The following is a 15,340-nucleotide window of genomic DNA, read 5'->3' on the forward strand; positions in this document are numbered from 1 at the left end:
GGTGTTCAAACAGCTAATTCAAGGGTGGTAGGACCCAGCAGAGAGACTGCTAGAGTGATTGGGTTGCACAACATCAGCAAGCTGAGGAAAGGCCGGGGACACAGTAAGGAGAAACATGAATGACAAAAGTCTATTGGGAGGCATGCTAGTCACTTTTCCAGGCAAAAATGAGAGAAGGGGTGTCCCAAGAAGGCCATACATAGGATACAGAACTTTCCACTGCTTATGCAAACCAAACCTCCAAAACAATTGACTGTAGCCTAGCTCCCATCACCAGCCCCCAACGACAAGGAACTGCAGCATCATACTACTGATTCATACCTTGCCATTAATGTTAAAGTTGGAGGTTGGCATCTTTGATTCTCTCTGAGCATTAATGGGAAACATTTCCATTACCCTTTGTCTAGACAGAAAATATGTGAAATCCAACCTGTAAGCTGCATTCAGAATGGGGAAGGCTCACTAAAAATTTAATACAATAAAGGTTCATTGCTTCTGGCAGTCCATCAGCACGCATTGTTGCGCTAACCATTTGTGCTGATCCTTAAGGAATATATCAGATAAGGCAATCTCATTTACGCCGTAGTAGATTTCAGAGATAAGAATTTATTCATGTCAAGAACAGGATTTTTATGTTTTACATGTTCCTAAAAACTGTTGTCTTTATCCTCCAAATAAATCTTTTAGAAAAGATGAATACCTTATACTCTCTATAGCATGCAGTATCTAGCATATCATACCTTGACTCCATCCAGAACAGCTTTTATGACACCCTTCACTGTGGTCACCATCTCCTTGTCTTCTGAGTTCACCCCCTCCAGCATCACCTGATCAGACCAACGAATCAGATTTCCCAGACTCTGGTACACCCGGCTATAGCAGGAAGAGATGGCAGAACTGGAGGGAAAAAAATGAGTTCAAGAGATAATAAAATGAAAATATGGCACAATTATCTTAATAGAGAAATTACTGCCAATCCCAGAATTTATTTTTAAACAAATGTGCGTTAGCAAAAGGTAAAAATTCCACTGTGCCCTATTTGAATTTTTCTTCTGTTAACTCCCTCTTCTGGAATTTGTGTTTACCTAGGACCAAGATGACGCATGGATTTCACGTCTTTTGCAGTCACACTACTAGTTCTCAAGTAGGTATTGAAACAATGGTGTTAAGGCATGTTTTCATAGTTTTGAGAATAAGTTTCTCATTGTTCTTAATCCTTGGAGGGGTTGAACTAAACTTGCCATCCTTATGAAAAGTTTTCTTCCAACGCTGTGTCCAACTCTGAAATGCTCTGAGTGAATGAATTTCAGTTTTGGCTTTTTTAAAGGTAGAATAGCACTAAAGACATTTTTGTGAAGAAAAAAAAAGATTATTGGGAAAAGGAAGAACTAAATAAAATTGTAACAGAACTACTTATAAGGCTTTGCTCTACCATCTCTGAAAATGTCCATTTCGCTAATAAACAAGGTGTGCGGACACTTGATGATGTTCCAATAAAGACCTAATATTCATTTTTAACAAACATGTTAATTTGAAGCTTCATCACAAACAGGAAAGATGTTTTCAAGATACATCAGGACAACAGAGGGATGTGATCCTGCAATCCTGACTCACATAAGTGTTCCCAATTGCCTGATTCTCCTGGTGTATCTCCAGTGTTGTAATGATTGGTGTTACTGAGAGGAGACTCAAGCCCATAAACTTCAATGAGATTCCTTGGGTGAATGAGGTTTGTAGAATCAAGCCCTAGGTGGGTAATGAACTATTCTAAAACTTCAAAGGGAGGACTGCAAAGAATGGAGAGTACATTTTTCAGAACTATGGTGCTTGTCAGTATTCTGTCTCGTTTCAAGAGAAGTTAGCTGGGAAGTAGAAGTAGACCTACCCTCCCCTGACTCTTTCCAAGGCTTTGATTTCTTTACCATTAATCTTCAATCCACTTCCTTCTAAAAAGGCAGTAATTGAAAAGCCCACTTTGTACTAGATAGAATTTTTTTTTGACTTGATGCAAATACTTTCCTGTAAGCCAAAAAGGAATTCAACAATTGGATGGCTTTCTTGCTCAACAACCCATCCTCGCGCATTTTTCTTGAGGGGGATTGAACATCAAAATCTCCCTTTGTGCCCTGCCACTACTTGAAAGGAGTAAGATACGTAGGTACAGCATGAAAGGACGCGGCTTAATGTGACTGCCAAATCTTCACATACTGAATGGGGCTAAACTCGCTAGAACATGCGTAAAGGATTCCTGCCCTAACACACTGTCTACAGGAGGAGGTCATTACTCAGTGAAAAAGACCACATGATGATAGCCCATACTGATCATAGAAGCTCCCTGCTGAAAGGCTAGATTCTGACATCCGGCTCCCAGATCTCCTCATCTAACTGCCTGGGGTTGAGAGGGCAGCTCAGAGGATATTTGTGTTCCAAGACATATTCTGCATTTCAATCTCCCCAGTAAGGTAAACTGATTCAACACATGCCCTATGGAGACATGAATCAGAAAGTGATTGACTACATAAAGATGACATTTTCTATCCTAAAGATACTCACTGACATTTTACATGATCTCTTGACACAAGTTAGGGGACTTTTTATTTGATTAAGTGAAAGCAGGTGCTTGTCAGAAATTTAATGGCTGTGGGAAACTTGATAGCAGCCAAAGGAACTCTGGGTCCCAAAAAACCTGACCAATATTCTAATTTCAACAGCTACTGCTCTCTGTAGCTCTACCAACTAAACCTAAAATGGTATTCCTTTACCTCAGCTGCCACTCTGATCTTTACCATTTTCTCCCGACCCGTCGTAATGGCCAGGTACAGTAGGAACACCTTTGTCTACAGGTTTCAGAGTAGCAGCCGTGTTAGTCTGTTATCCGCAAAAAGAAAAGGAGGACTTGTGGCACCTTAGAGACTAACACATTTATTTGAGCATAAGCTTTTGTGGGCTACAGCTCACTTCATCGGCTGCATAGAATGGAACATACAGTTTGTCAACAGGCTGGCTCCACTCCTACCAGCTGTCCTTTTCCTTTCACAAGGCCTTACTGTGCCTGATTTATGCAAATAAGGACAGGTTTAGCCCATGTTCTCTCATCCAGGAGTGATACCTCCCCTAAACTAGCGGAAGTTAATAACCAAGTGCCAAATTCAGTTTTGCTATAACTCCAATTAAGTTAATTCTTCCCAAGATGTTCCCTCGCTAAACCCAGTTAAACCCTAGACTCTGAAGGCTCTCAGCAGAGTAGGTAGTAACACCCTTACTATGGCTGGCTTTAGAGTGTAGCGCTGTAAGGGATACTGTTACTTTTCTTCATCTCTGAAGATCACATCACCTCTTTTTCCTGCCAGCCTCTGAGACTCATCTGTAACTGAGGCTTCACAAGTGGTACCAGCAATAGTTCAAAAATGCTCTTGAAAATAAAACCAAAGAGGCATTCTATATGAAAAAAGTAGCGGCATCTGGAGATATTCAGTGGGCAAATACACAAGAACAGCATGAAATCTCTCAGGATTTCAGGACTCACACATCTGCACTTCCCAATATATTTTTGTGCTGTTTTGTTTATACAACGTTATTTAATGGTGGGTTTTGTTGCAGTTTCTTTTTTAAGCAGCTGCTCCAGAAGTCTGGAAAATTATGTAATCTAGCAGATATAGCTCTGGCCTGTGGCTTGAAGAGTCCACAGTTCTTATAATCCAAGCTGAGCTGGTGGCCTTGGCAAGTCACTAGGTTTCTTCTGGCCTCAAACTCACTGTACAACTGTGTAAGACTTAATGCCAAACTGAGTCAGAGATAATCTACTAAAGAGGAGTGCACACCCTGGAATGAATTCAGACCACGTATTCTTCTGAAGTCAATGGAGTTGCATCTGCTTACACCAGCTCTGAATTTTGACTCAACAAAGTCCAAACGGGCAATTTACAATACTTGTCAAAGGCTGCTCTAATGCAGAGGTGGAAGAATTTCACGCATAAAGGAAATACACTGTGGATGTGCTCACTTGCAGCCAAATGCTGCCTGCCCTCATTGCTTTTGGCTTGCTAATGACACTAGCCGCAGTGAGAACACAGCATCCGATGCAGAATCTCTGTGAATGTCAGCTGCTTGCTACCAAGCAATGAACTTTCTTCCACTAAAAGTCTCTAATGTTTGAAACCATGCCCCACATCCCTGTCCTCTCCCATTTCAAACTCACTTCTAGGAATCAATCATTCCTTCTTCTCACAAACCAACTCTTTTTGCTCTCTCTTTCCTAATCTGCCGTCCAATATGTGGTCTGTCTTACCTACTGTATGTTGTAGTCTCTTTGCAGCAGGGAACTTGCCTTTAGACTTATGTTTGAAAAGTGCCTTGTAAATCAGCCACTATTTTTTACTAATAATTAGCAAGAGCAGCATTTCATACCACTTGTGCGTCATGATTTTTCAAAACGATACAAATTGCCTGGAGTTCCCCCATCACAATCCCCCCAAGGGAAACTCACCTTTGCTGAATCCGTGGGTCTACTTGGACCAGGGGTAAGACGGCCTCCAGCACTTTACTTGCTGAACCTGGCAGCATCTCCAGTACTTTCTTGTCAATTGCCATTTTGTCCACAATGGTTTTAAAATAGCGCAATGCACTTACAACCTCCTTTTCCTTCTCCTCAAGCCAAGTTAAATTCTAAAGGAAAAAGGTTGGGGACAGAAGGGAAGAAGAGATTACAGAATGTCTTTTTGTGTGTGCGCACGTTCTTTTAAAGAAAGTTATTTTAATTCACCTGGTATACAGTAAAACTAACAATGCACAAGATGTACCTTCTGTGTTAGAGGCACACATGGGCTTTCCTTCTCCACAAACTTTTCCAAGTTTAATCCCAACTCTCCTAGGAAAATAATCAGTATCTCATTTATTCGTAGCAAAGACTTTGACTTTTTATTTTAATGGGCAAGTTCTGAGAAAGATTTTGGGTACAAACTGAAATTTAGCTCAGTCATTTTTAAGCACAACTCCCACCTTACTGATGAATTATCACACTGCTTTGGAGTCAGCAGAGACAAAGAGAGCCTGTACTTTCCAGGTGAGACATGCACACGTGCTAAGAGCAGATGGGAAGAATGATTCAAGAAAGGGGATGGCAACAGCTGGTTTCAGTACAGTAGGAATTTTTCCAATCTGATCACAACTCTATCTACTTAATTAAGTAAGGGAACGGAAACACAGTGTGTGCTCTATTTTTAAATCATAAATCAAAAATTATTTTCAAGTGGCCAATGGTTAGGTAACAACTATGCTCTTTGAACCCTGCTGATCTTCCCTTTTGTGGGGGTTTAATAATAGAAAAAGATGCAATGCAGTGACATCATGAAAATGAAACAGAGCTGTAAACACAGTCAGGATAAATTTTTCAAACCTAAGTGATTTAGGAGCCTACAACCCATTCGGTTTCATTGGAAGTTGGGGGCCAGAATGATTTAGTTGCTTTTGAAAATGGGGCTTAGGTGCTTTTGAAAAATGTTACTTTGAGTCATTTTAGTGCAAGTGGTCATCCAACGAAAAAAGCGAGAAAATTAACGCCACAATTAGGCAAACCCCCAAAACAAATATGATAAAAACCAAACTCCTATATTTTCACTTCCATCATGGATATTTACAATGATAAATGTGTGTCCAGTCCTATCCCAAGTAATCCTACTAACTTTAATAGGGCTACTCATGTGAGTAAGGGCTCTAGTCTCAACCCTTCCATTCATAAATAAAAAGCCCTATTCACTCAGCAAAGCTGCTGGAATGAAGGAAATCATTCATTTTCCCATGGGGACGAACTGTCACACCACAAATGTGAGATTTTGGCATCAATGAATGAATTGGGCAGGAATGAAGGGGTCAACTGGAAAAAGCTTAGAGAATGCCTCCAACATTCTGGCACTCAGCAATTTTGGAAAAGGAAATTCAGAAGTGGCATATGCCAGTTTAATGGAGTTCTGGTAAAGGATATTTTTTAAAGTTTGCTAGAGCATGCCTAAGGGTCTATTAATGCTGGCAGTAAATTCCTGAGGGGGAGATCTAAATTAACTACTAAACATTGCTAGTAAAGGAGCAGAGAGCTTAACAGCGTCAGGTTTCATCCATTATCCCTTCAGCAAATTCAGCTTCAAGAATTAATGACCTATGGGTATTGTGTCCTCCCCATGTCCCTTCAGCTGTTAAACTGCAGCTTTCCTGAAAAACGGGGCCAGCAGACCAAACTTCTTCGGATGAGACATTCGTAAGCAGCACTGGCTAGTAACATGAACTTGGTCCCTTAGCTTTATTTCAGCTGCTGTTCCAACTGACCTGACCTTGCAGAAGGCAAGCTTAAATTTCCACATATGTATTAGCATCACTAGGCAAGTTTATTATTATTTAATACCTCTTATATAGCACTTTTAATCAGTTGATTTTAAAGGGCTTTGCAAAGGAGGTCAGTACCATTATCCTCATTTTACAGATGGGGAACCTGAGGCACAGAGGTAAAATGACTTGCCCAATGTCTACCAGCAGGCCAATGGCAAAACTTGGAATAGAATTTATGTACTCTTAAGCCCAGTCCAGTCCTCTCTCTCTTTAGCCACTCTGCCTCCTTCTTCATCCTCTTGCACCGCCAGTTGCATAGGGTGTCCACCAGTTTCCAGAGCTACCAAGCACATCCCTCCCAGTTGGCAGATGGGGAAGTGTCCACATTTGGGCAGCGCGGAATAATGAATAAGGAACCGTGGACCGACGGTTGTGCATGGGGCTGATAAACCCATCATGTAAAACAAACTTACTACAGAAACAAACACCAGGTGTCATATTGGTATGCAGCAGGCTCGAACAAGAGATCAACTTCATGTGAAGAATATGAAGCCAAATCCATCAACATGACACTCAGAAGCCTGAACAGACCAGCATAAGCCCAAAACAAATGGTGGAAACTCTGTCTCCCCTGGGGTTAATTATAAATCTAGAGACAAGGAATAATGGGCAATGGTGTGTAAAGGGAGAGCTGGTGGGATGGATATTGATTAATGCTCCTAAAATGTCTAAATGCTCTAAGGCATTATGAGCTGTAACTTAGGCTTCACTCATCTTGGCTGTAGGGATATTTGGTGGATAAGCCCCATCCTTATTGCTGCAGGGGACCTGAACTAAGCTCTTATTTCAAATTCCACTTGTGGTGGACATGCCCCATAAATGAATTTATACTGGCAAGAGAACAGATCTACTACGGCTGGAGTTACTAAAACAGCAGTTCCACTTGCTCCAGCAATTTCCATTTGGGGCATTAAATTGGATGGATTTACTACTCAGCCAAACCAATAAGTCCCTTCACCCCCGCACTTGACTGACACATGCAGATATATCTCTGCATGATTTTGGAAGGTTTCCCTTAAATAATCATTACAAATGCATTATGTATGAGATACAGCTGCCCTAGAAAGGGTTAGGCACTCAGATACTTTGGTGATGAGCGCAGTGTAAGAACCTATATAGAGCTGAATAGGCTAAAGTGACAGCATACATTTGACTCTTAGATCTGGAATAAACCATCCTTTTAATACTTGGATAGGTTTTTGCTATATTCTTTAATTTACACTTAATCCTTTGGTACTGTTGCTTCTACTCTAGCTAGATTACCTACTGTGTGTAGGAGACTTAGCCCCAGGATTTAAAGAGACAGTATATGCCCACGAATAGATATGAAATCTACTCAGTCTGTCTTTTGACATCATGTGTCTTGTCAGCTTCTCCTTATATTCTATCTAGACTCTGTAATAATGACCCAGTGGCACCCTTTCCTCCCCCCACAAAGCTAATCAGTTGGCTACCATCAAACTAATCAATTAGCTGGAGACAGTCATTAAAATGGATTAGGACTGAGCCTGAGATCAACATTTCACAAGTTTTACAGTTTAAATGCAGACCAACAATAGCCAATTTACCCAGCATGAACAGCAACTCAGCTGTCTTTCCTATTGAGCAATTACTGCAAGTGAGTTTTATTTTCCCCATAATTCCAGCGCCTAGATTTGTAACAAATATTTTTAGATGTTCAGCAGATTCCTGGTCAGTCATTCCCCAATATTGTTCTCTAAGCTCTTTGGTGGAAATAATGCAGAAGAAATTTGCCTTTCATTCATATGCAAATATATATTTTTTTCTATTTCCAATATATTTTAATCTGTTTGTGGTCAGATATCAATTAAAAGGAAAGGCTATGACACTGTTTTACCATGCATGTCAATGAATCAATCAATACAAATAAAATAGCGCAAATTCTCCCCAGTAAATAACCCATTGGATTGTACACAGAGCTCAAAAATGCTCTACATAATAACCCTTTGAACTAGTCACTATACATTAACTTTCCTATAATCTCTTTGGAATAAATAATATAATCTCTAAGGAGGATTCCTCGAGGAAAAAATGTAACAAATTTTTGGAAAAAAAATTTCCCCCCATTTATAAAATGGTTTCTGCTCTAATGGACACCTAAAGTAAAGTAAAAAGTTACATCACAGAATTCAATGTCAGAGCTCCAATATGAGTAGAACCTGTTAGCATCACCACAGTGAGGGGCCCAGATGAGTCTCCATAAGAAACCTTCATTTTGCCATGGCCATTACATTCATTCAAAGCTGAAACTTGGCAGATGGTTGCTTTTTTAAAGAAAACTATTAGGACTGGTTTGGATATTTCTGTGGTGTCACAAAGATTTCTTTGGTATCTATACAATCTGGGATCTGCGTGAAAATTTGCACTTTCTGGGCTGCAGGGCACCACATAAGTACTAATAATTTTTCATCTTAGCAAGGCAGCTCTCGAGGAGGATTGTAAACAAGTTGCCTCCATCTCTCTCTCTCAAGTAAGAGGTTGTACCCTTTTCTCAACAAGAGGGCTGTTACAGGCCCATTCTTTCCTTCTCTCACTCTGAGGATGAGTTAGAACCCTGAAGACCCTCATAATTTCCCCTGCTTTACAACTCCTCCCCTCAATAGTGGACGTAACTCCCTTTTAAGACAGTCAACCTCTCTCCTGAGCAATCTGGTGTGAATGCTCTAGCACATCTTCCCAAGATGCAGACACCCTGCCTCCACTGCAAAATCCAGCCCAGAGAATGAAAACCCAAGTCTTCTACATGGTGATAAAGAGTACTAGGATACAATTACCTTATCTCATTTTTAGACACCACTCAACCCCATTGTATAAATCCTGCTGTGCCTCACTAGGAATAAACCAACCAAGTTTGTAAAGGTGGTATGCTACACTGAATTGGTCTCTCAACAGCAACTGTGGGGCTTGGAAGTTACCACAAGTAATCCTAGTTTTTCTTAATAACCTGGGACTGAATTCTACACCTGAAACCTGGAAATCTCAGCAATACTAGAGCTAAATTCTTCTTCTGCTCAACCAGGTCAGAATAGAAGTGGAGGCAATACTTTGGTAGCCAGCTGGCTATTACCTCCTGAAAGAAAGGCAGCCTCGGTTCTTATAAGGCTTGAAATAGCTAGCTTAGGTTTGAGGAAGGGTGGGCTGAAAGTCAGCAGCTGTTTGAATACATCTGTTTGACTCACTCTGTTGAGGTCACCAGAGATTGAGGACATCTTTGGACAGGCTTCAAGGATCTGCTTGCATTTTAATGGAACACACCCTGAAGTCAGGCAGTGATTTGGGAGTTGTAAGTGTAACTATAGGGTGTGCATGTGTGGGGAGGGAATGTCAGGCCATAAGCTGCATTCCACAACGAGTCATTTCAACGCTCATGGAAGAAACATTCATCAAGATCTCAAAAGGAAAGTTACGTGTCTCTTTAGTCAACTACACTACATACAAAGGACCATCTATATGGTTCCTCTGGAAAGGAACTCTGAAGAGTACCTCAGGAAACTGTAAAATTCTTTGAAGGAAACACAGCCCCATGCACTAAGAGCAACAATGCCAGATTTCAGTATAGTTACAGTACAGACTATTCAACAGGCAGGGAACTGGCATGACTGTTACCAAGACAGTACCATTCAGCTGCTTACTTTGTTCACTGGCTTCTCTGGCGTTTTCACTGTCAGGTCAGCCTGTTTTCCTTTCTTTGATGGCGTTCGCTTTATTTTTGGTGAATGAAACTTGTCCATCAACTTCATGGTGAAAGAGGAGAGATGGGAGCGCTGAGAATCTGGAAAGAAGCACACGCAGATGCATTATTAGGCTGGAGTAGATTTTTTGGGAACAGGCAGGTTGTGCTACAAAATTCTCTAGAAGAACAGACTGTGAAATACAAAGTAGCACAGATAAATTTATAGAGTGATGTGAATTCTAACTACATTTCCAAGTGTAATAACCACCACCATTCTCTGTTTCGCCCCAGACACAGCTATTCTAAAATGCAGCGGAAAAGACAATGGGGTTGCTTTTACTCTACTACATCAGAAACAGAGTAATAATGATGCCTACTTCTTATACAGCGCTTTTTTATCAATAGATCTTAAAGTGCTTTACAAAGAATGGCAATATCATTACCCCCCATTTTACAGATGGGAAAACTGAGGCACGGGAAGTGACTTGCCCAAGGTCACCCGGCAGACCCGTGGCAATGCTGGGAACAGAACCAAGGTCTCTTGAGTTCAGTCCATTTGTCTATCCCCTGGAAAAAAGGCCTTTGAATGGTTTTGTATGACTAGTTTGCCCAAAAACCTGGATCTTCATATCTCCAAAGGGTTTCAGTTCAAACAGCGGCCTACATGTCAGGATGGACCATTAGAACACAAGGGATAGATTGCTTCCAGACAAGCGCACCCTAAAGCAGTTTAATTAGAGGACTGAGTAAAGTAGTTTCCTCATGGGAGGACACATTCTTCATTGTGGAAATCAACTTTTTTTCAGGTTTGTGAGTGTCTGAAAAATGGAAGGCTCAAAGATCTATGATGCGGTCACAGAGATTTTCTGATGAGTATTTTTAACTGTTTAGCTCAGGGGTGGGCAAATTGTATCTAGGGCCGAGGCAGGGGGTTGGGATGCAGAAGGGAGTGCGGGGTGTGGGAGGGGGTGCAGTGTGCAGGAACGGGCTCAGAGCAAGGGATTTGGGCAGAAGAGGGGTGCGGGGTGTATGAGGGGGCTCAGGGAAACGGGTTGGGGTGCAGGACGGGTGCGGGCAGCGGCAGGTGGCTCAGGGAAGGGGGTTGGGGTGCATCGGATGCAGTAGGGGGCTCAGGGCAGGGAGTTGGGGTGCTGGAGGGGTTCGGGCTCCGGCCTGGTGCCACTTACCTAAACCTGCTCTGGGGTGGCAGCAGCGTGCACCGGGGCCAGGGCAGGCTCCCTGCCTGCTTGCTCTGGCCCCATGCCGCACTGCTCTGGGAAGCGGCTGGCACCATGTCCCTGGGGGATGGGCGGGGGCCACAGGGCTCCATGTGCTGCCCTTGTCACACCTTCAGGTACCTCCCCCGAAGTTCTCATTGGCTGCAGTTCCCTGTTCCCGGCAAATGGGAGCTGTGGGGGGCAGTGCCTGGAGGCAAGGACAACAAACGGAGCCCTCTGCCCCTCCCCTCCCGCCCCCAAGGACGTGGTGCTGCCGCTTCTGAGAGCGGTGAGGGGCCTGCAGCATCACGGGGGGCAATCCTGCGGACCAGATCCAAAGCCCTGAGGGGCCGGATTCGGCCCGCGGGCCGTAGTTTGCCCACCCCTGGTTTAGCTGTGCTGCTAAATAGAACAGAATTTGTAAGCTGTCTTCCTGGCACTGAGCAACTTGGATTGTATTTTGAGCAAACAGATTTTAATAGGAAAGATATGAATTGCTCTTTCAGTGAGCCAGACAACTCTGACAGCAAACAGTGAACTTGCCTTCAAGTACATTATCTGCACAAGTAAACACTTTCCCTTGAACCTTCCCTTGCCCTTTTGGCTTATCTGGGAATTGACTGCATTGGTCGTAATGAATAACAGCGACATCTCCCATGTGCGTAGTGCTGCACCTTCTCACGAGCATGGAGACTACAAACAGAGTAGGCTGCTGAGTCAAATCTAGCATTCAGCAGCTAAATACCACATAGCTGCATTAGCACTGCTTCTACATTCAGAAAGCACTAACTGCAACTCCGGGGAAAGCACCTGGGTTTACCGCCTCCCTTTAAAGAGAATTAAGCATTACTAATTACCACCAGGAAAGCAGATTTTAGTTTCTTCTGTTCCCACCTTCACCAGAGCAAAAACTCCAGCTAATGAAGTAATGTGTCACAATTTTACAGGCACCCTGTTAGCTGATGCTCAGTGGTCACTGGTTACCATCTATTCTAGTAGAGTAACTGGATCTCTAGTAGCTGTCTCCTGTCAGTACTAAGTCTGAACACAAATGTGCCACACCACAAAACATTCTAGGGTCACTATCAGGCCAAAAATACACTCTTTGTAGAAATAAGCTTTTACAAAACCTGAGACCAAGAGAAATATTTCAATCAAATGTATCTTAAACACCTCAGTAGAAATTGGGTCCCCCCACAACAGACAGACACACACTCTATAGTGTGTGCAACCTAAACATTACAGCCTGCTTGCTGTAAATGAAAATGAAACTGACTCAACAAAGTAGGGGAGAAAAGTGAGAAACCGACCAGTCTATGCTCCTTGTCCAAGTTCATAAAGTTGCAAAATATGAAGCAGCATATTTGGTGAAAAGTAAAATTTAGCATCAGAACACTGCAGGAATTTTTTAAAACGTAAGGCTCTTCTGATTTTTCAAATGTAGGTACTTATTACAGGTATCCAAAACCAGATCAAGCAGTTTAAATAAAAATGGACTAATTATCAAAGTTGCTGAGTCCACTCAGCTCCCATTAATTTCAGTGGGTGATCAGCACCTCTGACAATCAAGTCACTTATTTAGGTGCCTAGTCTTAATTAATTAAATTTGAAAATTTGGGCCTAAGTTTTTAGGATTTTAAAGTGTCCAGTGTGCCTTTGAATGGTCCATAAAAACATCTTTCAACTTTCCATCCTCATTTTCATATACCAATTAACTCAATCAATAAATGCAAGGTAATGCATGTTGGAAAACATAATCCCAACTATACATATAAAATGATGGGGTCTAAATTAGTTCTTACTAAAGAAAAATCTTGGAGTTGTTGTGGAAAGTTCTCTGAAAACATCCACTCAATGTGCAGCGGCAGTCAAAAAAGTGAACAGAATGTTGGGCATCATAAAGAAAGGGATAGATAATAAGACAGAAAATATCATATTGCCTCTATATAAATCCATGGTATGCCCACATCTTGAATACTGCATTCAGATGTGGTCGCCTCATCTCAAAAAAGATATATGAGAATTGGAAAAGGTTCAGAAAAGGGCAAGAAAAACGATTAGGGGTATGGAATGGCTTCAGGATGAGGAGAGATTAATAAAATTTGAATTCTTTAGCTTGGAAAAGAGATGACTAAGGGAGAATATGATTGAGGTCTATAAAGTCATGACTGGTGTGGAGAAAGTAAATAAGGAAGTGTTATTTACTCCTCCTTGTAACACAAGAACTATGGGTCACCAAATTAAATTAACAGGCAGCAGGTTTAAAACAAACAAAAGGAAGCATTTCTTCACACAACGCACAGTCAACTTGTGGAACTCTTTGCCAGAGGATGTTGTGAAGACCAAGACTATAACAGAGCAAAAAAAGGACTAGATAAATTCATGGAGGATAAGTCCATGCATAGCTATTAGCCAGGATGGGCAGGGATGGTATCCCTAGCCTCTGTTGGCCAGAAGCTGGGAATGAGAGACAGGGAATGGGGCACTTGATGATTACCTGTTCTGTTCATTCCCTCTGGGGCACCTGGCATTGGCCACTGTCGGAAGACAGGATACTGGGCTAGATGGACCTTTGGTCTGACCAAGTATGGTTGTAATTATGCAACAGTGGAAGGAAGGAAGGAATGAAAGAAAAAAACCTACTAGATAAAGTGGTGTGAGCAAAAGAAATCCAGTCAATCGATTAGATAGCAGATTCAACTTTCCAAGAAAGGTTTACAGTCAGTCACTCATAACCTCAGAAAACTAGGAGGTCAGAGTTAAGATCTTTTAGAAACTAAAAATAACTATCCGTTGTTCCCATAGGAGAGGGGTGTTTAAACTAAATGTAAACTTTGAGAAGCTGAATTTGACAGGTCAAATTACATCTCTCTCCCTTCTAGTAACACAGGAACTTTTTGTGGGGGAGTAAGACCACTCAAGCTATAACTATAATATACAGCTTTACAATACAGGCAGAATATTCAGCTATTTATATTCATAACATGGGAGGCACCACCTGTTTTATTCCTTCATCCATACCAAGCACTCAAGTAAAACAGCAAATGAAAAGGAAAACCCAACTTCTCCAGCCCTCAACCAACAAAAGACACCATATGAGAACCTCACAACCCAAGACTGGTTCAATGCAATAAGCAAGTCTACCCCGGGAGTGACACCAATGAAGTCAGAGATCAGTCTGGTCGAATGTAGACAAAGGTCAATGTAACATAAAATTATGCCCTTTAAGGATTTTATAGAGGCCAGAAAAGTTGGAAATCAGGTGTTCAGTGTTTCTGGTGGTTCCATTCACCAGTACATTTCTACACATGAGACAGGGCATAGAACAATCTATTCATTACTCAGCCTAGTTATGTCTAACTGGCTAGATGTGGCTGGGTTCCATACGTGTCATTAACAGAATGGGCTGAATGTTTTCGTGTTATACCTTCTAAGTTAAGGCTCATGGTATCTTAAAGACACCTATAAACATTTAAGACTTGGTGCCTGTGGGAAAATATTTTATTAATACAGTTAGTTGCATAAAAACTGCATATTTTTAAAATAATCCATTTGCTTTTGCTGCAGTATTTTATGGTACCACAACTGGTTGCTATGGAAACAATTAGGATGTTACCAACAGGTCAGAACTTCAGACTAGAAGTTGGCACTGGAATAAGAGGAACTCCTCTTTAAAATAAAGACACATGACAACTGGATGTGGTCCTACGTGGGGAGAGGGGAATATTCTGAAGAGAAGGAAAAATTCTTAAGTGTACGATTGATTGGCAAAACTGTTCTCAATTAGGTGTTTTTCAAAGCGTATCCTGTGCCACCAGCTGCTGTTTAATTTCTGTTTTTTTAAATCCACCGAGGAACACATAATGATCCCTGGCTGTTGCAGGCAAACCCAGACATACATCAATCGACCTGAAATATCGCTCAGAGCAGCTGGCATCCTGACTTAGCAACAATTTACGTCATTGTTTTACATCCACGGGGGTCTCCCGACTCAAACACTCCCAGGCCCCACAGAGTGCTCAAAGTCACTGTGGGCAGCAATTCCCAGCAA

General features: G+C 41.8%; 1 protein-coding gene across 1 annotated transcript in view; it reads right to left on the reverse strand.

The window, feature by feature from the left end:
• Nucleotides 1-15,340, reverse strand: part of RAPGEF1 (Rap guanine nucleotide exchange factor 1) — a 119,949-nt gene that overhangs the window by 62,816 nt on the left and 41,793 nt on the right. Inside the window, exons 3-5 of the mRNA XM_073314829.1 lie at nt 10,032-10,171; nt 4,487-4,665; nt 741-897 (exon numbers count right to left, since the gene is read on the reverse strand). Coding sequence (XP_073170930.1) covers nt 741-897; nt 4,487-4,665; nt 10,032-10,171 — 476 coding nt within the window. The remainder of the gene's footprint in view (nt 1-740; nt 898-4,486; nt 4,666-10,031; nt 10,172-15,340) is intronic.

The sequence above is a fragment of the Lepidochelys kempii genome, chromosome 16 (assembly GCF_965140265.1).
Source record: "Lepidochelys kempii isolate rLepKem1 chromosome 16, rLepKem1.hap2, whole genome shotgun sequence".
In the NCBI taxonomy this organism is placed as follows: domain Eukaryota; kingdom Metazoa; phylum Chordata; order Testudines; family Cheloniidae; genus Lepidochelys; species Lepidochelys kempii.